Raw genomic sequence first — 26,989 nt, forward strand, 5'->3', positions numbered from 1 at the left:
GCAGCTGTGGACTGTGTAAAGTCATGTATTACTTCTGGAAGGACCTAGCAGGGTGTCATGGGAAGAATATAGGCTTTATTGAGATCTGCACTTAAATATATACTCTTTATTTACTTTGTAAACTTGGTCATAGTTCCTTTACTTTTATCCTATGTGTGCAAGGTAGAATAATAATTCTGCTTTAACACTGTGAATTTGAAGGTGGAAGATATTTTTAATTGCCACATGGTGTTTCATAAATAATCACTGTTTATTATTAGTTGTTTTTATCTTATTTATACTCAATTCCCAGATGTTGAATAGAATTCATAATCGTAGCTTTCCATTATGACAGATTTTTTTTTTGTTACATAAGTAGGTTGTTTGAAACACGTATAACTTCTTGAAGGTTTTTATAATATAAAAAGATAGAAAAATGAAAGTGAGAATCTGGATGCAACTAAACAAGAAAAATAAAAGTGAAAATCTTTTTATTCTCTCCAAATCTAGTGATTTAGCATGTTACTGTTACTATATAAATCTGAGATTTGACAAATATTCATATAACGAAAGTTGAAGGGGAAAACGTTATTTTTAAGTTATTTTATCATATAAAATCCATCATATTCATATTACTGATGACAGAGTTCTTAAACACAGAATGAACAGCATTATTTTAAGGGGAATATTAGAATTTACAAGATACAACTTCATGGCTAAAGTGTAATTTTTGCAAGTTTAATAACAAATATGAATAGACCACACAATAACTTTGAAAATCGAGATTACCTGCTTATTGGAATATTATTCCTTTACTACTTCTCATGGCACTATACAACAACCTGCACTTGTAAGAAAGGAAAAGGAGAAACTATGCCCTACTTATAGGGTTCACTTGCCTTAACAGTTTTTTTATTATTAGTAATAAGATGTAATTACAAGCTAACTGATTGAAACTCTTTTATCTAAGGTACACTGAGAAAATAAGAGGACTGTATCATTTAAAAGATCACTTCTCCCACTGTGGCCCAAAGATTATATTTATGAAAAATGTTCTTGTCACATCTTCTGAAAGAAGGAGTTGGAATATACTTAAGAAATATGTTACATAGATGAATTCCCTGCTTAAATTGTGGGGTTGCTTTAATAATTGTCAGATTGTAGTTTGTAACTTAAGGATAATCTCAAACTAATTGTAATTCAGAATTTTGAATAAATACTGTTTATCTCTAAGTAACTTTTTCAGTTTTCGTAATTGGAATGCTTTTGAGATATTACTTCTTATGATTGAAGGTATAATAAGCATGTCAGTGATGAGAAACTAACTTTTGATTTTTTTTTTAATAATGAAAAATTCATACTTACAGTTGTGTGATGAGTGGGATTTCTCAGGCAAGTATTGTACTGGTATAAGTGATTGGGAAAAAAAGTGCTTTTCATTTCAGGTTTTGAGATCACCATTGAACACCCACACACAGATGTGGTGAAATGTACCCAGTTAGTAAGAGGTAAGTGATCTTTGAAACTTATTACCAATGCTTCTTATTGTCTATATTTGAAATGACTGCTGTTCTGTTCTCCTAGCTTTTGGGGGTTTTATTATAAAATGACAAATGTCAGTGTGAAGCATTATGTTTCAGTGTTCTACACCTGCCTATTCATCTACTTGTATATTTGGTCCTTGCTGGTGAATTAACTTCCTTTAAATTTAGGTGAGAGTCTCTTTTCACTAAAAAAATAATAATTAGAGGGCTTCCAAATACTAGAATTGTTTATTTTGGGCTATACTCATCCCATTTCAGTTAATGTTTAAGATGTGGGCCATTTAACATATAGGTGGAGGAAATAGTATTAATTTCCAATTTATATCAAACTTCATTGACTTCTTGAAAACTGATTACAGTTTTCGAATTTGGAGATCACCTTCACATCTTTCAGATAAAAATTGCCTTTAGATTTGTCATTTTAGGGAATGTTAACTCCTGTGTTCATTTGGCCAAAATTGATTTAAGTTCTTTAGCCTTACTAAAAGTGGCTTCCTTTTTGTGTATAATACATAATAGCATGTGATATACCTATTAAACAGTTTATAAACAAGAGTACAAAGTTTTGTACTGTTTCTTTACTACTTATAAAGCATGTGGTGTGTGTTTTTCTACTCTTGTTAATGAATCCTATATATCATTGTATCTCTAGAAATAAGTTTTCACACAGATGCATGCTGTCCTGCTTTTCCTTTCCTGTTTACCGTTTGAAGTGGTATGCACTTGTCACTTGGAACTTTTAGTGTGCCTTTTTCTGTTACTTCTTTTTGAAAATGAAATTTTGCGATTTTATTCCTTTACCACTAGACTTCTTTAGGTTTGTTCTAAACAAAATGGGTAAGACTTTTGAAAGCCTTGTTTCTAGTGTTTACCTGAATGTTCTCTTATTTTATTCATTCTAAATTGAATTCATTTTATCCCTAGGTAGGATTTTATTGTGTTAATGGCTACATTAAAAAAAAAAAAACCTATTGTCTGATAACTGAGTTGTCATTGTTAAGAAATGGACTTAGATTTTTTTTTAAATCTAAGAGCAAATGTTACTTATATTTAATTATGGTTCTTATTCATGGTTATATGTTTTGTAGCACTTTCTCATCCTTAGTATTACAGCATAGTATAGAATTGTATGGATAAACTAGTGTAGACATGGAATTAAAAAATAAAGCTTTAGAGAAGTTTTGTTTCCCTGGAAACTTGAAAGGTTGAGCTGTTTTGTTTGAATAATGGAGAGGCACTTAATTTGCCCTAAGTTGAGCTTAGCAAAGAAAGATGTTGAAGAAAAATATTAAATATAGGTTAAGAAGTATAGACACACACTTAGTAGAAAATGAAACTGAATTTTCAGCCTGGTATTGTGAAATTTGAGTCAGGTTCTCTTAAATCCTGTCTAAAGAAGCTAGAGAGATTAAAGTCCATTTATTTTGCAAAACTGAATAGTAAAATATAAACATTCACAAAATCTGTAAATTGGATATATCATCCAAAGCAAAATATTTAAATCTGATTTTTTTGTTACTGTTATTAATGTTTAAAATGTGACGAATTCTTAAATTTTTGTAAAAATCTCGTTTAATGTCATTTTTGTCTGACTGACATTTACAAGTAACTATAATTTGCATCTTAGTCCATTTTTTAAATGTTCTTTCATGTTTGGTATATGTTTTTTTCCTTTGCCCTAAAACCACTTTAAGCTAACAAAAGAACATTTTCCTTACATTTTTCTCTGTCGCAATGACTTTTAATAGGTTACTGAATTTACATATATTCTGAGGTGAAGAGTACAATGGCAATTTAAAATTATTTTTACTTATCTATATATTTTGATTATTTTGTGGGGTGAGGGTGGGGGTAAATGGTTTGATTTCTTTGAAGTTCTCCCATGCCCCCCATATCTGGAGATGAGAAAGTTATTATGCTCTTTGCTGCAAAACTGGCTAATGTCATTTTACAGGGACCTTTCATTTCTGTGATTTCTCCTTCCCTCTCCACCAGGAAAGAATGCCTTACTTAAGTCACAATGCCTCCAAGACATCCGATGCTTTGACACTCTTCCTTAGCACAGCTCTGCTAAGCCCAAATCCCTTTTGTAAACCTTTATGTTGATGATCCATGGGGCAGCGGGGAATTACACGTGCCACGAATAAAACTAGGAGAGGGCAAGGAACTTGAGTCCTGTTAGAGTGGGGTGAGTGGAGGTGAATTAATCCTAGGTGAGCAGAGGGGAAAAGTATGTCAGTGATAATGAATGTAACTGGGGGAGAAAGGGAAACTGTAGCAAAGGCATCCATGTTGGGAAGAATAAGAAGTAGAAGAAGGGAGATGGGGGCTGTTTTCAATGCCAGTGTCTTAAGAAACTACTTATTAAAAATTGCTTTTCTGTTAAGGACCAGTATTGAAGTATCCTGATTCCCTCTAAAGTACTTATATCTTTTCTAAAGTTACCATTAATTGGATTATATAATTTAAAAATAATTACAGTGGTTTCTATTCATCCTTGTGATGTTTTTAGGTTGTTTATTCTGTTGATGCTTAGTAACATGATGAAAAACTGAGCAGGTTGTCCTCTCTGAGTTTGGGGGTTGGGGGTTTATTTTTGATTTTTGTTTTTTGTTTTGTTTTTTTGGTGGAAGTACTTAAACCAACTTAAATGTGATGACTGAGGATTAAGTCTGGCAGGCAACTCTTTGTATTTTGTATTAGACTTCAAAATCTTTTCTTCTTCTTCTTCTTTTTTTTTTTTTAAATCCAGGAGAATGCTTTATTGCAACTTTTAGCTGACTAGATGCTTAACTTAGTAACAAGTTTAGCCCTTGTAACTGGCTAGCTAAAAGCAAATCGGCTTGTTTCTCAGATCTTTGGGGGATAGCAAGAAACATTTGAGTGAATGTTGTTGAAGATTTTCAGTAGTATAGAAAATGATGGCGCTCTTGTGATATTTGTAAGTAGTAAGTAAAATTTACTTTTTGTGTACAAATCTTTGAAGTTTTTGTTGTGTTGAGAACTTTTTGATGGTAGCATGTTAAAGCTGATAGTATTGTCTTCGTTTTTTTTTTCTTTTCTTACAGCAAGCAAGGATTTGGCACAGACATCCTATTTCATGGCTACCAACAGGTTGTTATCCTGACCCTCTTTGTTGCACTGTTGTAGCACACTATAGCTTCCTTTAATGCAGGGCCCCCTCAATGTGTCTCTCACCCTTGTTGCAGCAGGAGACTGGACCATCTACTGTGGTGGTACCTTCCTGTCTGCTTTGCGGTGTATTGTACAAGGGACTTTTGGCACAGAGGGGTTAAATGCACAATGTGAAGTGTAGTGGTGCTTTCTGGTGACATATTCTCGATTTGTGAGTGCATAAGTCTAAAATTGGTAGCCTGAATAGCAGCTAAAGATTACAAAGAGCTAAACTTAACCTAGAAATTCGAGCAACTTGGTAAGTATAAAGCTATTTCTAGTTTACAATTATAGTTAAATGACAATTTTTAAAAATTTCACTTTGATCCTATATTAACTTTAATCATTAAAGTTTTTTAATAAATAAAATTTATATAACTTGGGTTTTTTTTCCAGATAATACCCATCAGTAGTAGATTAGTAGTAGTCACATCCTATCAGTGCCTTGATTTGCATAAGTGTAATTTTTACTTAAACGTTCAGTACTTTCTCTAAAGAACAGTATGGGTTTGTGCTTGACCAGTAGACATTTTCATCAGTTCTGAAATAGAACTGGAAGAATAGTTTTTAAAAGCCTTTCATATCTAATATATAATTTTGTTCTGGATTGGTTATAATAATGATTTAAATTTGTTTTTTTAAATGAGTCATTGGGGAGGAGTGGACTAAACCAGCTTTATGTGGTCCTTAATTTCTTGTGATACTGTTATGTTTTGTTTAAAACTTTGAATTGCCAAAAAAGCCAGTATATTTTCTTAGGTATATATTGTTGGGATTTAACCTCTGTCCCTAGAAATACTGAATAACAAGGCAAGAACCACTTAAATTTAAAATTTGGGTTAGAAAAAGCTAGCTGTGACATGTTGCAAGTGCAGTTTTTGGCATGTCATGGAAGGAAAGAGGTAGTATTTTTGTAGATTTAGCAGCATTGGGCCTTGAAGCTATTCAGCAAAAGGTAAGTTTTCTCTGTGGCTTTGCTGAGAAGATAGTTTTACCTAAATAAGTGTTAAATATATAAGTTACTTCAGAATAAATGAATGTTAAGCCACATGGAATGGTAGAATCCCTGATTATAATTATAATGTGGTATTGAAATTACCTTGTCAGTTGTACAGTTTTCTGCTTTTTTCTTTATTCTACCATGACATTACAAAAGAAACAAAAATACCACCAAAAAAAGTTTTAAGTCATTTTACTTATATATAATAATTACTGAAAATGTACTGTTTTCCTCTACTTTTATAAAGAAATAGTTGTAATTTAGATGTAAAAACAAAGTTTAGAAATACTGATATATTAGTATTAGTAGTATTAATAATATACTCTGGGGAGTAAGAGTATGAAAACATTGATAATCTATATGGGTTTTTAGTGTTTGAGTTTTTGTGACCATAGTCATAAAAAGTGTCATAATGTTAGCTTTTAATTCTGTAAAATAAGGTTTTGTACTCTAGACTTAAAAAAGAAAACTTACATAATTTTGTTTTTCCTCTAATCTTATTGGTAAATGTTTTTCTTTGTTTTACATATTTGAATTTCTATGACTCTTCGTTCCAAATCTGCTCTACAACAGTCTGCATCTTACAACCTTCTGTCTTCAGTATAAACCAACAGTGATAGCATGTGTATGCATTCATTTGGCTTGCAAATGGTCCAATTGGGAGATTCCTGTGTCAACTGATGGAAAACATTGGTGGGAATATGTGGATCCTACAGTTACTCTGGAATTACTAGATGGTAAGTAGAGAAAGTCTTTTGGTTACAACAGAATATTTTCTTACTTTTTATCGTGGATTAAACATTCTGTCTGCTTCTGTATAGGTTTTAAAAAATATTGAGTTCCCATATTTTCATGGTCAGTTGAACAGTTTTGGCCAGTCTAGGATCCTCCTTCACCCTATAGTTACTTGATGCCAATCCCAGGTATCATTTCATCTACTGGTATTTCCTCTTTTGAAAAGATAAACAATCTTTTAAAACATAGTTCTGTTTTAACAATTTGGCAATAGGATTTAAAAGTACAGTTACATGATCACATGAAGAGGATGAGAATAAATTCATTAGCCTAAAGGGGGAAAAATGAACATATTATTAACCACTACTCAATATCTAAAACCCTTTCATGACTTTTCAAATATGATTTAATATAATGCTGCAGGTTGATAATACAAGCATATGTAATTTTAAAGTATACTAATTTTGTTGGGTTTAAAATGTATAAACACAAAGTCATGTATTAACTTACTGTAGAAGATGTGAAGCAGTAAGCTAATGGTATTTTCATGGTAATATTCCTTGTTCTGTTGTTCTGCTGGTGATAAAGCGTGTCATTGTTGCCGTGCATTAATAAGTATGAATTGACAAGGAAAAATTGGGAGTATAAGTTCTATAAATTATGAATCTGGCATTTGGGGGTCTCCTGATAGGAAATTTTTCTGGCAGGCCAGAGGTAGAATATCCTTGCAGATTAAGACATTTTAACCAGGAACTATAGATTACAGAAAGGAAATAGATAACACTTCTTAGATCTAAACTGGTATGTTAGGTTTTCAGCTTCTTTTTGTGTGCTTTCCCCAGCTTCCTTTACAAAATTAAAACTGATGAGAAAACTGGATTTATAGGATATCTGTTACGTAAAAGTGAGAGACCCCTAAGGCTTTGGAATGTGGTTTTCCATTAATATCTCAGATGCTGCTTTAAGGTAGAAATTTATTTAAGGATCTTCAGCCTTTTCTGTGAAGGGCCAAGTAGTAACTGTTTTAGGGTTTGTGGGCTATACTGTCTGTGCAACAAGACAACTCTGCCACCAGAGCTAGAAAGCAACCACAAGCAACTATAAGTGTATAGCTTATATCTATTTATATCTATAGCGTATATCTATTTACAAAAACAGGATACAGGTCATATTTGGCTCACTAGTGATAGTTTAAAGTTTATTCAGAGTAGTAGGAAATCTTCAGAGAGTTGAACTATAACATCTTCTAAAAACTAATGGGAACTTTTTATTTTCCCATTTGTGACTTGAAATTATCTGTACCACCATCTTATTTTAGCAGTCAACAGGTAAGATAAAATAGTTGTCTTATCTATTGATAGATATGATAAGATATAAATAAGATAAAAACTTAATAGAAATAGTTTCTATACATGTCTCTAAAATAAAGTTTATAGAAAGCAAGTAATCTGCCTTTTATCCTGCTCTTAAATTGTAGGTAAAGTCTTTTTTGACACAACACGAGCCATCTAAATATCTTTTTGCATCTATTCTGAAAAAGCTCAAGTTCATATTCATTTGAACATTGAATAGGAATCTTGGACACTTAACACATTGAAAATTTCAACATATTATGTAGCAGCCTTTTCTCTATTTTGATTACATTAAAAAGTAACAAAATTTCAGATGTTAAGAGTATCTGAATTTTACATTTAATGACTGTCACCAGAACAACATTGATTGTGTTTGGCCTACCTATAAGAAGGTTGTGGCGGGGCAGTTATTGACTAATAACAAACCCTCGTGTGTTTTTTATAATTTGAATTTTTCTGAAGCTGAATCAGAATGATTTATTGTTAATTTTGGACCCAGGGGGATTATGTATCTGCTAGATTAACTACTGTGTCCAAATAGAAAAGTGGTCTTTTTTTTTTTTTTAATGAAGAAGTGGTAGTATAGGCATTAGATCTTTTTTTCATCTAAACTGAATCGAAAAGCTCCTGAGACTTTAGCAGGAACTAGTTGTCGCAGATTATGAGCACATAATGATGCCAAATTTTTATCAGTCTCTTTATACTAAATTGGCATTAATAATATTACATGACATTCTCATTTGATATTATTAATACTTGTGTTGAGAGTGGCCAGTAACTTTATTAATAACACTATTTTTCTATGGAGTTGGAAACTAGAATTCATCTTAACCATACCACTTTGGAAAAGTGAATCATCTCTTATTTCATTATAATCCTAAATTTAAGAAGAAAAATTGTAGAAATGTGACCAGGGTGGTTTACTGAAATGTTAATAGTGTGTTGATTGCTAGGAAGTTACAAGTAAGGTAAAGAAATTTTTTCATTTTAACTTTGAAATGGTTTTAAATTTAAAGAAACTGTGAAATGGTACAGAGTCTGTGCTGTTATACCCTGTACCCAGTTTCTCTAATATTAGCATCTTACATAATAATAACATCTAAGATCCCATGTTCCATTTAGTTGCCATGCCCCCCTTTAATCTCTTCCAATCTGTGATAATTTTTCAATCTTTTCTTTCATGTCCTTAACACTTTGAAGAAATAATGGTCAGTTATTTTATAAAATGTTCCTCAGTTAGAGTTTGTCTGATGTTTTCCCATTGTTAAATAGAGGTTTTACATTTTGGGCAAGAATACCACAGAAATGAGTTGTCCTACTCAGTGCATTTCATCAAGGTGTATCAAGTTGATATGTTTTATTGCTGGTAATGCTAGTCATGATCACTTGGTTAGGGTCGTAAAGTTACTAATTTTCTCTTTGTAATTAATATCTTGATTATACAAATATTCTCTTTTTTCCTTAAACTTTTGGGCACTGATTGTAAAGAATCTAATGATGGACCTTGCCCACCACAATTATTCCTGATGTTTGCCTGATAGCAGTTTTCTGTTTGGAAGCAATTTTTTAAATGTGACTAAATTTTTCAGAGATTCTAAGTAAGCATTTAAAATCAGGGAGATGTGGGAGGAGGGGTTTTTGTTTAATTGGTTTTTTTTGTTTGTTTTGGTTTTTTTTTTAATCAAAAAAAATTTTTTTAAGATTCTTCTTTGAAAATACCAGTTCAGAGCTGTGTGTACTTCTGTATGTGTTGATGGTTGAATTAGGAAGGTGGTCATGAAGTAGATGAACTCTTGTGCTTTCTTTTTAATATTGCCCACTTGAGAGAATTCTAAATCTAAAGGCACCTTCTAAGTTTTAAATTTAAATTTTATTTTTAGAGCTAACACATGAGTTTCTACAAATATTGGAGAAAACGCCTAGTAGGTTGAAGAAGATTCGATACTGGAGGGTAAGAGAATTGACAGGGTTTATCAGAACATCAGTTTGCTAATAATTTGAATTTTTATGGTTAAATATTCTTATATCTAATATTTGAAGTAATTACAGTATATCATAAGCTACATGCGCTCATAATTTATCCCACTACTGTGTCCAGTAGACTTTGCTATAAATATGGATTTCTTATTCTCATAGTGATTACTGTGTAAATAGTATCCTCACTTTACAAGAAGGGGAATTAAAGCTAGACAAGTTAAATTCCTCTTTCAGATGCTGGGCTGGAATTTATTCAGTATCTAATTTAAAGCCAGTGCTTTCACTATATATAGTCTTATTTTATGGCTCTAAATAAGATGTTTGTTTACTGGCAATAAAGTCCAACCCCAGGTGATTTTATTTTCATATATTTAATATAGAATTTTTATAAGCAAAGAAATTTCTATTAAATTCCTTTGCTGTCATTGTTTCTTTTGTGTTTTATTTAAATAGGCTAACCAGGCAGCTGGGAAACCAAAAGTAGATGGACAAGTATCAGAAACGCCTCTTCTGGGTTCATCTTTGGTCCAGAATTCCATGTTAGTAGATAGTGTTACTGGTGTGCCTACCAAACCAAGTTTTCAGAAACCATCTACATCAGCTTTCCCTGCACCAGTACCTCTAAATTCAGGAAATATTTCTGTTCAAGACAGCCATGCATCTGATAATTTGTCAATGCTAGCAACAGGAATGCCAAGTACCTCATATGGTTTGTCATCACACCAAGAATGGCCTCAGCATCAAGAGTCAGCAAGGACAGAACAGATATATTCACAGAAACAGGAAACATCTTTGTCTGGTAGCCAGTACAACATCAACTTCAAGCAGGGACCTTCTGTATCATTGCATTCAGGATTACATCACAGACCTGACAAAATTTCTGATCATTCTTCTGCTAAGCAAGATTATACTCATAAAGCAGGGAGCAGTAAACACCACGGGCCAATTTCTGCTACTCCTGGAGTAATTCCTCAGAAAATGTCTTTAGATAAATATAGAGAAAAACGTAAGCTAGAAAGCCTTGATCTGGATGCAAGGGATCATTATATAGCTGCCCAGGTAGAACAGCAACACAAACATGTACAGTCTCAGGCAGCCAGCAGCAGTTCTGTCACTTCTCCCATTAAAATGAAAATTCCCATTACAAATGCTGAAAAACCTGAAAAATACATGGCAGAGAAGAAGGAAAAGAGTGGATCACTGAAATTACGGATTCCAATACCACCCACTGATAAAAGTGTCAGTAAAGAAGAACTGAAAATGAAAATAAAAGTTTCTTCCTCAGAAAGACACAGCTCTTCTGATGAAGGCAGTGGGAAGAGCAAGCATTCCAGCCCACATATTAGCAGGGACCATAAGGAGAAGCACAAGGAGCATCCTTCCAACCGCCACCACCCCAGCAGTCACAAGCATTCCCACTCATATAGTGGCAGCAGCAGTGGTGGCAGTAAACACAGTGCTGACGGAATACCGCCCACTGTTCTGAGGAGTCCTGTTGGCCTGAGCAGTGATGGCATTTCCTCTAGTTCCAGCTCTTCAAGAAAGAAGCTGCATATCAATGATGCATCTCACAACCATCACTCCAAAATGAGCAAAAGTTCCAAAAGTTCAGGTAGTTCATCTAGTTCTTCCTCCTCTGTTAAGCAGTATATATCCTCTCACAACTCTGTTTTTAACCATCCCTTACCCCCTCCTCCCCCTGTCACATACCAGGTGGGCTACGGACATCTCAGCACCCTCGTGAAACTGGACAAGAAGCCAGTGGAGACCAACGGTCCTGATGTCAATCACGAGTACAGTACAAACAGCCAGCATATGGACTACAAAGACACATTCGACATGCTGGACTCGCTGTTAAGTGCCCAAGGAATGAACATGTAATCATTTCTTTAGGTCAATTTTTCCTTTTCTTTTTTAATTTAAAAATTGTTAGAATGGAAAACTTCCTCCTGATCTAGCAGTGGTAACACCTGCTGTTACTACCACTGCTTCAATATTTGTAAGTGCTGCTTTATTCTTCATTCTGAAAAGAAGAGATTATAGTAAACAAGTCTTTATCTCCACATATGATAGTGTTATAAATACTGTAAAAGCATGGAAGGTGCAAAACTCAGTATTTCTACAATTGCAGCTAAGAACATTAGGGTGAATGGCTGGCTGCTTCTAGGAATATAAGATGCCTCAAACATTCGTTTATTTATAATTTGAATACTGTAGCTATTTTTTGTTGTTGCTTGGCTTTTGAATGAGTGTAAATTGTTTTCTTTTGTGTATTTATACTTGTATGTATGATTTGCATGTTTCACTGATAAAGGGATAAAACAGTATACTGACAACTGTTTACAAGAAGGTGGAGAAAAATGTACATACATTTTTGTATGTTTAGATATTACCATAAATACTCAGGATTGGAGCTGCTTGTAAGTATAACAATATACAGAATAACTTTATTTTATCTTGTCAGAGTCCATCACTAATCTAAAACAAAGGTGGCACTTTTTCATGTTAACCTTAAACTCTAGGCCTTACTGGAAGCCACTGAAGGGAGACACTTCACTACCGAATGGGTATGCAGTGCCACAGATGGTTGTTTACTCCATGAGGCACTGATTCTGCCTTCAGAGGTTCTGACCAGACTGGCTGCTGAAAGAGCCCCTGAATTTCTGAAGGCTTGAAGAGGAAGAAATAAAGTTTACATACTCTTGATGTGAAGTGCATTTAAGTGTTTGTTGGCTTGTTGCAGTACTATAAACACAGAGGTGTTAATAATGGTTACGTAGATTACTGTGATTTGAAAACTGAATTCACAAAAACTTACGTTAGTGCAGAATTAGTAAGTTTTTTTCTTAAATAAAGAACTTTAACACTACATATTTTAACCATAAACAGAATTGCTTTTCCTTTGGCATTCAGAATGACACCATGTTCTTAAACATACCCCTCCCTTGAAGTGTGTTTGTGTGTGATGCCATATTTCTTTTTCAGGTAAATGCAGTCTTCCTTACAAAAATGAAATTAAACCTATTGCTCTCTCAGTTGTTTTATATTCTAACAATAAATAAACAAAAAAGGTCACTGACTGTGCATTGTACCTATATTTATGTCTTACGGTTGTTAACAGGAAGCTCTCTGAGGGGAAGAAAAAAGGTAAGCCTCCAGATAAAACAGCTAGTGGAGGTTTTCCATTTGTTTGCACATCTCAGTATATTCCTGTTGAGGTCAAGTTTGCACAGTCTTCTGACTTCTGAGCAAATGATAGACTTTAACTTGTTTAAAATTTGTCTTAAATGCCAGTAACGTGGCTCTGGTTTATCAGCTAATCTTCAATTCTGTGGTAAATCTTTGAGCTGTTGAGTATCTTTGAGATGGGTTGAATTCAACTTCTGTTGAACTGAAAACTGTCTTAATTTTTTCCTCTATGTATATGAATTATTTTTGTTACAAAGCCACTGATATGTGCACAATTGTAATTTTACTCAAGTATGTTGCAGTTGTAAATATTAGAGTTTAATCTTGTGCTCTACTTTTATTTAGCAATTACCTGATTTGCCGATAGCTTTATAATTTTTTTTAAGATAATTATTCATTATTTTGTCAATGTTATTTGAATTTAGGATACTAGGAGTCTCTTTCTAGGGACTTTGCTTAGCTAGCATGTCCTAACTTTGTTCTTGTCTTGCATAACTTTAGTAATCTTTGTCATTACATGTAACTTTGTTGCTCTGTATGGCATATTATTGTATCCATAAACATGGTAATTTTGATACAGTTATACTTTTACAGTGGTACATAATCCAAGGACTAGTATAGAATTAAGAGTGCAAGATGAGGGAGGGAAGGGGTTTTTTTTTTGTTCTTGGTAATTTAGATGTGAAACCTCTACGGAGCTATCATGTGAAATGATACTGGGTGGTTGTGCTACTGTATAATGGGGATGATAATACCAGGAATTTTAATAAGATTTTGTAAAGAATATCCAGAAAAGTAGTGAACTTATTTTCAGTATGACATAGAAAACAATGTGAATATTTAAGGTCTGTGACTATACTTAAACTTCACTAAGAATTTGCAGAATTGTTTTGAGATGTGAGAATAAAGGTAATTTTGTTGAATTTTTTGGTGCTAATGATGGACAGTTAAAAAGGTAGCTAGTGTATATTGTTATGGGGAAGTACTTATTAGTTACTTCCAGAATTGATAATGCTATGTATTCACTTTTCACTCTGTAAATGTAATTCTTTACAATGACTTTATTTATTAAAGGGCAGACAGTTGTAATTTTTACAGGGTTGTGTGAGCTATTCAAACTCTTTAACTTCTAAACAGGATATTAGCTTCTAAAACCACAGTGGGGATAAAATATGGAAATTCTTTTAAGTTTTATTTCCATTAAATGAGAACCCTTATAATTCATATTGCCATGAATTTGACCATCTCATTTGCATAAAATAGTTCATCGGCCTGGTCCCAGTAGGCTCAACCAAAGAAAAAGACTCCAATGAATGGACATTATTACTGAGTCTTCTTGTAAGTAGCCATAAATAAACCAAAATAGTATCAAATTTAGGTATGAAATTCCACATGTGCAAAGTACTGTTAAGGTGATACATTTTTGATGAGATTTTTTAAAATATTTGAACTATTAAAAACCGTGATCTTTAAACATCCTATAAAAGAGTGATTCATTTTGCAGTTGTGTTTTCCTTAGAGATCATTGATTTGTTACCTTTATGCAGAAGCACATTACATAGAAAGGCTTTACTTCTACCTCTTTGAACTAATTTTTTGATATTGAGCTGTGCCCCCTAAATATTTGCCTTAGCTGTTTTAAAATACACTGTTTTCAGAACCAAAGCAAAGGAGTGATTTTTTTCACAGAAACATTCTCAGAGGCAGACATCCCAGAAAACTGGTGGTAGCATCTTTTAGTGGTAAGACCTTGCAAAATGTCCTAGTTCCTTTTTTTTTTTCTTTTTTTTTTAATTAACTCTGAGGTTCATTTTTTGTTGCAGGTATTTAAATACTGAAAAGTCATGTAGTCACCCCAAGGTTTATCTTTGAAAACAGTACAAGTGCATCTAGATCTCTGTATGCAGATTCATTCTTGTTAGAGTTCTTAAGAATCAAAATATCTACTGCGATAAATGGTTTCATGCAAAAAGTCATAAGGGGTGCTTACATTACTTTGTGCAAACATTATAATTATGTAGGATATGGTATTTCCTGGTCTATCTATCTTCTTTGAACTAAAGAAATGACTAGTTAAGGTCAATTTCAGTTAATCAAATTTGAAATGTTTTTGTTAACCGAATGTCCTGCCTTAAAAGCATTTTAAGCACATATTTTTGGTTATATTTGAGAACTTAAATTATTTTTATTCCTTAACTAATCTTAAGATTAATCTTAACTAATAAACCACTGCTTATATATGCATGACTATTACATACTCTTTAGGTAGTACCCTTGGTTGATTAGATTTTTTTAGGGTTTTACATTTACTATGGAAACAGAGTTTTAAAAAACATGGTAATATCTCTAAGGGAAGATGGTTCTGTCAAGATATTTCACCATTCCCAAGTTTTATCTAAACAGAAAAGCAATTTTTTGTGACCTACTACTGGCTTAAATAGGTGATTTTTAAGATCTTTGCTGAGAAAAATCAGAGCTTTTGTTACAAAGAATTCTTTATTCAGCAGTCTGTGCTTTCTTGGAAGGCAGTGGGATTTCCTAACCACATTTATCCAGAAAAATGATTAAGTCCCACAAGTGAGAAAAACTTGGTGACAAACGCTAATTTCATGGACCAGTTTTTTGTTAGGCTAATTTAGGAGTTTCTGGATTGGAGAAGCAGCGCATTCTGCCCCATCCTTCTCAGGTGTCAAATTACAGTACCAGTGCATTAATTTGAGGATTCACAACTATATTAATAACCTGAAAATTTTTTTCCTGTAAGCCAACAAATGTAAGCCAAATAGAAGTTTGTCTTGGTAAGAGAAGTTTGCCTCTGAAACATCTGTATTCCAAGCATTTTAGGTCTGATACTATGCATCCATTTTTTATTCTGCAATTTTAATTTGGGCACAGCCACCTTTTGCTTCTATGACTCCTCTTCTGTTCATTTACCCGTATGTGTTCTGCTTCAAGTTTCTTAAGGTAGCTTGCTAAATAAGCAAGATACATTGGAAGGTTGTGTGGCTAGGAGTAATTCTGGTCTCTCAAAAGTGACTTACCCTGTTCTCCTGTGATCCATTAATCGCAAAAGTAAATTCTGAGGGCTGATTTCCTTTATTTCCAAGATTGGGGGAGAAATCTCACTTAAAACCTGTTTAGTGGTTGATTTAACTTGATTTGCCTATTGTTAATGAGTACATTCTTTTTTTTAAAGTTGTGTTTTTCAAGCAGTTTCACCCACCTAGTTTGAAAAACTTATGTACTCATTTGTTGGCAGCAATAATTGGGATTTCATTTTGTGAATGTACTCAGAACCCCCAAGGACTATTGAACAGGATGTTTGCCAATATGAAATCTAAAACAAGAGTTTGTGTATATGGCATGAATTCAATTAGACATTGAATTTCATCTCAATATCTATTACAAGGAATTATTAATAAAGTTTATTGACAACATAAATCCAAGGCTCCAACATGTCTTGTTAATATAAATCAGAAATAACTTCCTGGGAGATGTGGGAAATGAGATCTCTAATATAAAAGTTAGTCTTTAGTTGAGTGACTTCATGTATCATCAAGGAGTGTGGCCACGAGGATCAGATTGTCCATATTCCAGTCTCAGCCCCATGACTTAGTTGCTGGTGTCTGGGTAAATGGCTTGACTTTGCGCCTTGGTTTCCTAATTTACAAAATGTCAGCGATAGTACCTATTCATTGTGATGTGAGGCTTAAGATTAATGGATGGTGTGGAAGAGCATCCATTAGAAGCAGGTTGTAGATAATTCAGGAAACTGGTAAAGGCCAGGCCAGGTGCAGTAAACTTGTGTGTTAGACAGTCCAGGCCTACGGTTTACAGAATTTGAGTTGTTCATTCAGACTCATACTTTGGTATTTTCTTGTGTGCCGCCTTGCATCACCTCCAACAATTAGTCATGTGAAATTTAATCATAAACTGCTTTACCCTTGCTGCTCTTTCCAACCCCTTTACCCTCCACACCGGTTTTCCTGCACTTAATACTTGAAAGAAATTGGAAGCCTGCAGTGCCTTTCATAAAAGAGAACTAGGATAGAAAAGTTACTTTCTCCAACAGGCATTTTAAGCCTAAATATAAAATAAATGTCTTGAAATCACATTAGATTTGTCTTTATTTCATGTTGATAACACCAGTAAGGAGTGAAAGTCACTTAGTGGTGTTCAACTCTGCTACCCCATGGACTATACTGTCCATGGAGTTCTCCAGGCCAGAATACTAGAGTGGGTAGCCTTTCCCTTCTCCAGGGGATCTTCCCAGCCCAGAAATTGAACCCAGGTCTCCTGCAGTGCAGGCGGATTTTTTACCAGTTGAGTCACAAGGAATAAGGAGCCAGTAAGGAGTAAGGGTTTGTTGTTTTGTGTTTTTTTAAGAATATAATAAATTAAGAGTTTTATTTAGGAACATAAAGTCAGAAATTCCCCTTAACCAAAGTTAGTAATCTCATTTAGCAATTCACCCTACTCAATTGTTTCTTCACTTCCCCACCCCCAGCCCCCTGCTGCTTTTAGTATAATGGAGAAAATTGTTCATTTTTGTTTCAGGTTTTGTATATGACCTACCTGTTTCCTCCCCCACAACACTACCTCCCAAAGCAATGTAGAGCTTCACTAAATGAGGGTTTTTAATCGTACTGCCATGAAATTAACAGGCTCATTGAGACCTTAACCAGTGTCCAGGCATATCCCCAAGATCAGTTTTCTTTTGTCTTTCAAGTCATAGGAACAATTGCTTTAGAGACAAGTCAGCCGTGGATTTTCACAAGTTCAGAGTCATAACAGTATGAGTGCTACAGCTCTCCCTCAGGGCTGTATATGTAGTTCAGCTTTTCACAGTACAGTGCTGTTCACAAAACTCTTGTTAACGATCAATGAAGATACAGACTGCCTACACCCAGTATCTTCAAGTTGAATCACCTGGAAAGCTTTTTTAAAACAAGTTGCTTTAGTTACATAGCTGCTTTCAGCTGAATACTTGGAAGTACACTAGGTATGAGGAATAAAATGGCCTGGTACGTGATGGGAGGCTTTTCATGGTCTTTTTAAGTGGCTTTTTATATTGGAAATACTCAGTGCACTAAAGGCCCAGGACTGTTACCATGGTCAAGCAGGAGAGTGTGGATAAAGTAGGCAGAATCCTGCACGTCCTCCAACCCCATACTCTAGTGCTCTGGCTTTTCCACAGTGGCAACTGTCCTAATTCAGCCATTGAAAAGTGTCCACAGCATAAGAGCTAGAATAAGGTAAAGTTAAGGAGGTTCTGGAGTTGGAACTACATTTAGGATTTTATTTGGGAAGTTAAATTTCCTTTGGTTGAGCTTAAGACCCGTTAAGTATGTAATGAAATTCGCTTCTGAACATGCTTGAAAACAGGGTGTGCCTGGTCACAAGGGGATATAGGCATAGAAGGAAATGCAGTGTTGCTAAATGAAAAATGAGAAGCTTTTGAGACCAATTAAGTTGTCAGAATCATTGTACTGGTGAATTTATCAGCATCTCGAGTTTTTTTTTTTTTTTTTTTAGTAGTAGTAATGTAACTGATTTCATTCATAAACTACAAATCTCGGAGGCAGCAGGGAAAAGACTAAAGTCAGATCTGGGTAGCAGCCCCAAGTCACTCACCAGTTGGATGACCTTAAGAAAGTTAACGTTCTTCTGAGCCTTACTTTCTGTTAATAAAATCAGACTATCACCAACCCAGACAGCCAGAATTAAATGATGTGCCTTTCACTATCAAGAGCTCAACAAATGCTTGCCTTCCCAGCCTTCACCTTTCTGAAATCCCAGTCTTCTTTCAGGACCTCTACCTCCTAAAGGAAGATATAAAGGGAGCAGTAATATAAGCTTAATTTCAACATTAATAAATGACAAGACACAAACTCTTAGGATCAACTTGCCTATTAAAAATGTACAAATTTTGAAGATTCTGTTAAATTAGTGTTGTGTTTTCCTGTATGGGAAGAGGGGTAGGTTTATTAACACCAACTTTGTGTGTCCTTTACTGTGATCTCTATACATAGTATAAACATTCCTTAGTCCCTGCCCTTTCTTCATCGGAGAAGGCAGTGGCACCCCACTCCAGTATTCTTGCCTGGAAAATCCCATGGACGGAGGAGCCTGGTGGGCTGCAGTCCATGGGGTCTCTAAGAGTCGGACACAACTGAGCGACTTCACTTTCACTTTTCACTTTCATGCATTGGAGAAGGAAATGGCAACCCACTCCTGTGTTCTTGCCTGGAGAATCCCAGGGATGGAGGAGCCTGGTGGGCTGCCGTCTATGGGGTCGCACAGAGTCGGACACGACTGAAGTGACTTAGCAGTAGCAGCCCTTTCTTCGTAGGGTTTTTATAGTTAATTGCTCCCAAGTCAGATATAATCATTCAGACTGTAAAGAATGCTGAATCCCATACGAAGATTAAAAAACCCTACTTAAGATGATTTTGATACACAAGTAAAATACACAAAGTATCCCTTCAGTTTTTATCAAATGTGAGGGAAGAACCCTACAAACCAGAGAGAGAGAAGGAAGGTATAGCCTCAAAGAACCTTCTAAACATGTTGGCCAAAGTAAGCTCTTAACTCAGCTGGACCGTGTTACACATATCTCAAAAACTTCTCAAGAAGCAGCTTGATTTTCACAAAGCTTCACAACTGGTGAGAATAGGATTCCCCTCAAGTTAGCTTGTAGTTATAACATCTTCAAACGATACCAGCTAGTAAATACCTGTAGACCTAGCTTAAGACAATAGGTGTCAATGAAATGTAGATGAATGGAGTCATAGCAAACTTTATCAAAAAGCCCACCAACTTAAGACTTTGTAATAATTCTGACAACTTGTCCCCATTCACTTTTGCAAGGTTTTTTCAGTGTCCTGGAAAGAAGAGTGACCTTAGCAGGGATGTCCTTCCATCAGGTGACGTGAGCAAAATGTCTTAGAAAAGTTTATATGCTGACCCACTCTCCCCTTATCAGATCAATGAGCTTTTATCCCACCAGCTGGCTTATGTTCAGCTAGTTCTCAATGCAGTAATGATTATATTAACCCTGTAAACAAGTGAAGACCTCAAATCATAGTACAAAGCACAGGGAAGGCAGCCTGAGGGTTATGGAGCCCACCTTGTAGAGCCTAGCTTCTTGTAGGTGGGAACTTAGGAGGAGTTAGGTGACCCTCTGGCAATGAAAGGCCAAGACCTTTAGCTCTTCCTGTTAATGTTGAGGCCCCTGTAATCTCCAGTGTTAAGACTGCTGCCTACGTAATCTGAATCTAGTGCCTTTCTCTACCTTCTCACCTTCCTCCACTCTCCTTTGTAAGAAATAAGTGCCTTTGCCCACCAAGCAAGAAAATACATTTACTTTTTTATACAATTTATTTTGAGCTAATGACATTAACAGGCAAAAAAATAGAAGGAAATAGCATATAAAGCAAGAGAATTTGTAGTTCCTGGATAAAACTGTAAACACTGGAATTTTTCTCTTTTTTAACTGTTTAAGACAATTTGCTCATCAGTTCAGTTCAGTCGCTCAGTCGTGTCCGACTGCAACCCCATGAATCGCAGCACGCCAGGCCTCCCTGACCATCACCAACTCCCGGAGTCTACTCAAACTCATGTCCATCGAGTTGGTGATGCCATCCAGCCATCCCCTTCTCCTGCCCCCAGTCCCTCCCAGCATCAGGGTCGTTTCCAATGAGTCAACTCTTCGCATGAGGTGGCCAAAGTATTCGAGTTTCAGCTTTAGCATCAGTCTTTCCAATGAACACCCAGGACCGATCTCCTTTAGGATGGACTGGTTGGATCTCCTTGCAGTCCAAGGGACTCTCAAGAGTCTTCAACACCACAGTTTAAAAGCATCAATTCTTTGGCACTCAGCTTTCTTCACAGTCCAACTCTCACATCCATACATGACCACTGGAAAAACCATAGCCTTGACTAGACCTTTGTTGGCAAAATAATGTCTCTGCTTTTGAATATGCTATCTAGGTCGGTCATAACTTTCCTTCCAAGGAGTAAGCATCTTTTAATTTCATGGCTGCAGTCACCATCTGCAGTGATTTTGGAGCCCCCCAAAATAAAGTCTGACAGTTTCCACCGTTTCCCCATCTATTTCCCAATTTGCTCATATACATGGGCAGTTGTGCCTGAAGCTAAAGAAGGCTAACTTGTAACTACAATTTTTCAGTTAGTGACATTGCAGGATCTGGTTAATTTGGGTTAGATTGACTTTCCAGTCCCTAAACCATCATTTCCACACTGAAACAGTAACCAAGTATCTGTAGTGGAGCTGGAAAGTCCTGATGTCTGTTCAGTGACTTCTCTTCAAGAAGGAGTGCTTCAGAAGCTGAACAGCAGAGGGTCGCTCATGCTGGTCCCTAAGAAGGCAAAAACATATTAGAATAAGCACCCAGCAACGTGCCTGCCAACTACATCTACTTGACTCAAAATACCTACTGTAACAGTGGAAGTACAACCTGAGCCCGTCAGACAGACTTAGGTTGAGTCCAGACTCCAGATTTTAGCTGTGTGATCTTAAACCAGGGACTCCAACTCTTCTCTCATGTTATCCCCATGTTACTGATAACGTGGAGATAACACCTAACTCATTGGGACGATTTTTTTTTTAATGTATATACAGCTTTTAAAGTGTAACATAGTAATAATACAAAAATTACCTGATTCAAAACCAGTCCCTACATTTCCATAGTACTTTTGTTCAATTTGTTGGGGTGTAATTTATACACATTAAAATACACTTTTATATGTACAGTTTAATGCACTTTTAGTTAGCATGAAATTTATTTTTAAATTTAGAGGAATTGAGGATTGAAAAGCCCTTTAGAAGTAGACATTTAAATATGCTTTGGTGATTAATTTAAATAACCCCATTTGGGGTACTCTTGAATATACATAAAGGGAGACAGTTTCTTAATTACCAGGTGGCGCGAGTGGTAAAGAACCCACCTGTCAATGCAGGAGACATAAGAGAAGCAGGTTTGAACACTGGGCTGGAAAGATCCACTGTAGAAGGAAATGACAACCCACTCCAATATTCTTGCCTGGAGAGTCCCATGGACAGAGGAGCCTGGTGGACTACAGTTCATAACGTGGCAGAGTCGGATACAGCTGAAGCAACTTAGTACACATGTGGCTTGGGTTTTTTCCCTTGCCTCAAGAAATCAAAATGGGGAGGTATGTTCAAGTGGGAGGGGACATAGCTAAACCTTTGGCTGATTCATGTTGATGTTTGGTAGAAAACAATGCAATAGTGTAAAGCAATTATCCTTCAATTAAAAATAAATTTAATAAAATGCTTTTGACAATGAACTGGTCAATGAACTAATGAACTAGTCAATAGTTTTCTGCAGTAAATTATTCCTTGGGCATCTTTTGATTAAATTTGCTGTCTTGATCATTTTGGAAACAAATGATCACGAAGAACAGCCCAGGCGAAAATGAAAATAAAAGTAAAATACTTTTAAAAGAAAGTGTTCATGAATGATTCTAAAATAAAAAATCTCTTCCCTTCCAGAAGCTCTTTCTCCAGTCTTCAAAATATGCAGAAATTTCCTCTCCAAAATGTCCTTAAATGACCATCATTTCTAGCTGCCATCCTATTTCTTCTGTTCCTGCCAAATTTCTCTAAATTGGGCAAGTCCAATAACTTGGTTTTCAACATTCACTATCCTAAGTCTTTACTATTTGGCCTACTTATCTCTCTACAAATTGTCTTTTTAAAATTAATCCTGACCAGGAAAGACTTTCCTGGCAGTCCAGTGGTTAAGACTCTGTGCATCCAGTGCAGGGGGTACTGTTTGATCTCTGGTCACGGAATTGAGATCCGAAGTGCTGCACAGTGCAGCCAAAAAATTGAGAAAAAAAAAAAGTAGTCCCTGTGAAACTAAGCATAACTTTCTCCTTACCAGATTTAGTGAGCTCAGCCTCCTTGTCATTTCTGTAGCACTTGAAGTATTCACTACCCTGCTTCTTTCTGAAACAATGTCTGCTTGGTCTTAGGAGAAACTGTTCTCTTTATTCCCCCACGGGGCAACTCCCCTCCCTCCCTTTCTTCCAGTTGAGTACTAGAATTAATTCTATGCATACTGTGTTATCTTCTCCCATGAGAATTTTCAAAAACATTTTCCTCAGCCCTCTAATTTTTTCATGATTATAGCTACCAACCTTTTGATTTTCAAATGTTCACTGCTTTCCTGAGCAACAGTTCCATAGCTTCAAATATTTCCTTCAACTTCCTCCACTGTTCCTCATTCACAACTTTCTATTATTTCTCCCATTATCCAGGTTTAAAACTATGAGATCCTATCATCATCCACCACCAAGTCCTGATTTACCTTCCTCTAAAATGTCTTGGAATCCCCTTTACACTCCCACTGCTTCCATTACCATTAAAGTCCAAGCTCTGAATTCCAGAATGGCCTCCATTCGAGGACCCTCTACAAAATCTGCTACCTGACCTTCCTCCCCAAAGACCTTTCTTTTCATGGTGTCCTTAACCCCAAATTCTTTGCAGTCCCCTGCTCTCCACTGCCTATTGCAACAAAGTTAAACTCCTTGGCCTGACCCCAGCATTTCTGAAACCTGCCCGTAGTAGTACCCCATCATTCTTCTGACTGCTTCCCCAAATTCATTTGTTATATTCAGTCCTTGTTCCTAGTTTTTAACCTGATCATGTCTACTTGTGAATCTTTGAGTGCCTTTCCCTTTTATTTATGAATATCCACACCTCCAAGGAGTTATTTTCATAGACAACAGGCAAGATTCTAGAGTCCTTAGGGTCTTTGGCATAGAATTTCAGGAGATAATTATATGCTTGCATGACACTCATTAGGTAAGGTGTATTAACATTCTCCCATGGGTTATTAATGGTGGAGCCCTAATTATGTACTCCATGCTATGCTAAGCAGTTACACACACCGTTTCACTTAACCTTCACAACAACCCTGTTAATTGATTATGAGTTGTGTATTGCTTAGTTTATGAAGCAATGGTTCAAAAGGAAAGTAAAAAAACTTCCACCCTTTCGCTTTAAAGCTGTTTGTGTGTATAATGAGAACTTGAAAAAAAAAAAAGTAGCAAACAGTTGTTGTGGATCAATAATAAACCATTGTTCAATTCAGAAGAAAGTAACCACAGTAGTTTTAAGAGGTAAGACCAATCTCCCAAACTAGTACTGGTCCATATGATATTCCTAATACATTTGTGTCCCTTTTGTGAGGTGTTTTGGCAGACAGGAAGGGGTAGCTCTCTGCCCACAGCTCTGCCTGCAAATCCATCCTGGGATACCTAGGGCATCTCTGCATCTGGGACTGCCCAGAACTGCACGCACCACCCCACCCCAACCCTGGAGTATGTGGTGCTGTCCTAGCTTCTGTGATTCCCTGAAAGCAATCAGGTCAGGCTGATTGATATACAGATGCTGGAAGAGGAAGACAGAGGGCTAAGAGAGACACATTCATCAGCAGACAGAGAGATCTTTGGGTTCTGAATATTCATTAACAATGACAAAATGAACTCGTTCCGGGAGGGAGCTGGAGGGAGCCATATATATTTGCTGAAATCTGGGGCACTAGAATTTTTCATCTAGGAATGAGAAAGCATATCTGTTTGAAAGGCTAGAATTTGTGTTTGGGTTATCAGGCCTTCCTTATCCTGCACATGCAGCTCAGTGCTGAGCCTCCTCGATGCTGCTCTACATCAAGAGTAGGTAGGTGGGCTTGAGCACCCCTGCCCTTCCCTTCAGTTCTCCCCCACCATACCCATACGTGCATAGAGATACACACACACACACTAGCCAAAGCCATCTCTCTGCCTTTCTGCTTTATTCTTTGAATTAAGGTTTCATGTAAGCAGAGAGTACCTGGCTAAGAAAAGTTTGAAAACTACACAAGTGGGTAGTCTCAGCTCCCTTACAGTCCTAACATTTTAACCAGAATTTTATTCCATAAATACCAGGAAGCCTCAGGACAGGAGAAAATAGGTGACCTTCTGGGACTTTTTTGCTTCCCCAAACACTACCCACTTGATGCTTTAAATACTTCAATTAGAGATTTGTTCCTTTGACTCAAAATGTTTTCTCTCACTTTAAATGCAAGTGTTTCTGGGGGAACAATACATTAAATCTGTCAATCATTGATTAATCAATTCATGTCATTTCCTTGATATGAATGAATTTCTCACATACTTTCCTGAGAGCCAGTTTTAGGAAGGAATGAGAACACTGGTTCCCCAAAAGGGGAGGGAAGCTAAGCACAAATGATGACATGTCACAGGCTAGTCCCTGGGAAGATGTCTCTTTGGTAAATAAGCAGATCTTGCAAATAAATAGCAATTCTTGCACATCCATTGATTTGAGCAAGTACTGTCTGGACCTGATAAGACATTTAATTGAGACACTTCCCACGTGAAGCATTACCCCCACACCCTGGTACAACACAGAACACATCACCCAATGTGGCTACTCATGATTCTTTTCAGAGCAAAATCACTCCCCACTTGATTCTGTAACCTGAGCAGAGCTAAAAATGGGCCATGAATCTCAGGGGAAATGTCAACTGCTTGGAATCTCTGGGGATTTATCCTCCTTTCTTGCTTTCAGTTTCTTACCTGGTGAGGCATACACGCACAAAGTCTGCTGCGTTTTCTGAGAAGCAATCTGGTAAAGGAGGCATCAGCCCTCGGTGTGCGCCAATGTAAAACATGGCTGCCATCCTGTCCATGGAAGCCAGTGGAGGCTTCCCGGTGGCCATCTCAAACACAGTGCAGCCAATGCTCCAGATGTCTGACTTCCGTCCATAGCCAGACTCATTGATGACTTCTGGGGCCATCCAATATGGAGTCCCATGCATGGACTTGAGCATGTCACTGTGGGTGCCATTTAGGCCAGCCCAGGCCAAACGCTTGGCACAGCCAAAGTCGATCAGCTTAATGATTCCAGTTGGCATAAGCATAACATTATTTCCTTTGATATCTCTATGCACCACACAGTTCTCATGGAGATAAGCAACACCTTGCAGAATTTGTTCTGTATATTTACAGAACACCATCTCAGGCAATGGCCCAAAACGGTTTATAATACTAGAGATGGAGCCACCAGGAACAAACTCCATGAAAATGCTTAAGATGTTTTCCTCCAAGCATGTCCCCAAATAGGCCACAATGTTGACATGTTTCAAGGCTTTCAGCAAATCAACTTCTTCCTGCAGTTTCTGATATTCTTTTTCAGTAGCTAATTTATCAGAGGTATCCAAAGCCACTTGTTTTACAGCTATTAGCTGTCCTTGGCTAGTAAGACCACAGTATACCTAGAAGCAAACCAATACCTTATTATTAAAGATAAACGGTGACTCATTCACAGATTGCCTCCCAAACCCTGGTTTTTCTCTAAGATGATACATCCTTATGTAAATGTGAAGTATTATACTTAAACAAATTGAAAGTTGCAGGGAAGCAAAGACTGGGATAAGTAGCATGGTGAATGCATATCATAATAGCTTAGATTCAGTCCTCTCTAGCAATCTGTGCAAATATTGGGTTGGCCAAAAAGTTTGTTCAGGTTTTTCCAAACCATCTTACTGAAAAACCCAAACAAACTTTTTGGTCAACCCAATACCATGTACAGTGCTTGGGCTTTTAAAAAATTTTTTGGAGTAATAATTTTTATTGGACTGTAGTTGATTTACAATATTGTGTTAGTTTCAAGTGTACAGCAAAGTGAATCAGCTATGCATATACATATAACCCAAATGGCAACCCACTCCAGTGTTCTTGCCTGGAGAATCCCAGGGACAGAGGAGCCTAGTGGGCTGCTGTCTATGGGGTTGCACAGAGTCAGACACAACTGAAGCAACTTAGCAGCAGCAGCTGGGACTTTAGATGGTATTTTATGCAATTCACAAAATATAAGAAATATCTTTTGTTTTTGTTTCTTGTCAATGGCTCTCCCAACTTTGGGTAACATAACTTGAATTGTTGAACAAAAAGACCTCTTTCCCACAGGACTTGACCCTCAGAGA

The 26,989-nt window shown here is 36.3% G+C and overlaps 2 protein-coding genes across 7 annotated transcripts in view; one reads left to right on the forward strand and one right to left on the reverse strand.

Annotated features, from left to right (window-relative positions):
* Positions 1–14,735, forward strand: part of CCNT2 (cyclin T2) — a 34,628-nt gene extending 19,893 nt beyond the window's left edge. Inside the window, exons 5-10 of one of the 4 annotated variants that reach the window (XR_005718971.1) lie at positions 1,425–1,487; positions 4,592–4,956; positions 6,271–6,434; positions 9,665–9,735; positions 10,215–11,373; positions 11,475–14,735. Coding sequence is in view for 3 of the 4 variants with exons in the window: in XM_040228398.1 (XP_040084332.1) it covers positions 1,425–1,487; positions 4,592–4,637; positions 6,271–6,434; positions 9,665–9,735; positions 10,215–11,642 (1,772 nt within the window). In the remaining variant the exon portion in view is untranslated. Of the gene's footprint in view, positions 1–1,424; positions 1,488–1,508; positions 4,472–4,591; positions 4,957–6,270; positions 6,435–9,664; positions 9,736–10,214 lie in introns of those variants that run through there. The other 3 variants (XM_040228399.1, XM_040228398.1, XM_040228400.1) reach the window with 3 other exon arrangements.
* Positions 14,736–20,993: 6,258 nt separating this feature from the next.
* The window catches only part of MAP3K19 (mitogen-activated protein kinase kinase kinase 19), a 58,613-nt gene continuing 52,617 nt past the window's right edge, over positions 20,994–26,989 (reverse strand). For 2 of the 3 annotated variants that reach the window (XM_040228500.1, XM_040228499.1), the window contains 2 exons: positions 25,581–26,278; positions 20,994–21,331 (listed from right to left, as the gene is read on the reverse strand). In XM_040228500.1, the coding sequence (XP_040084434.1) occupies positions 21,265–21,331; positions 25,581–26,278 (765 nt within the window). In that variant the 3' untranslated portion in view covers positions 20,994–21,264. Of the gene's footprint in view, positions 21,332–25,580; positions 26,279–26,989 lie in introns of those variants that run through there. The other variant, XM_040228501.1, reaches the window with a different exon arrangement.

The sequence above is a fragment of the Oryx dammah genome, unplaced genomic scaffold (assembly GCF_014754425.2).
Source record: "Oryx dammah isolate SB20612 unplaced genomic scaffold, SCBI_Odam_1.1 HiC_scaffold_27, whole genome shotgun sequence".
Classification (NCBI taxonomy): domain Eukaryota; kingdom Metazoa; phylum Chordata; class Mammalia; order Artiodactyla; family Bovidae; genus Oryx; species Oryx dammah.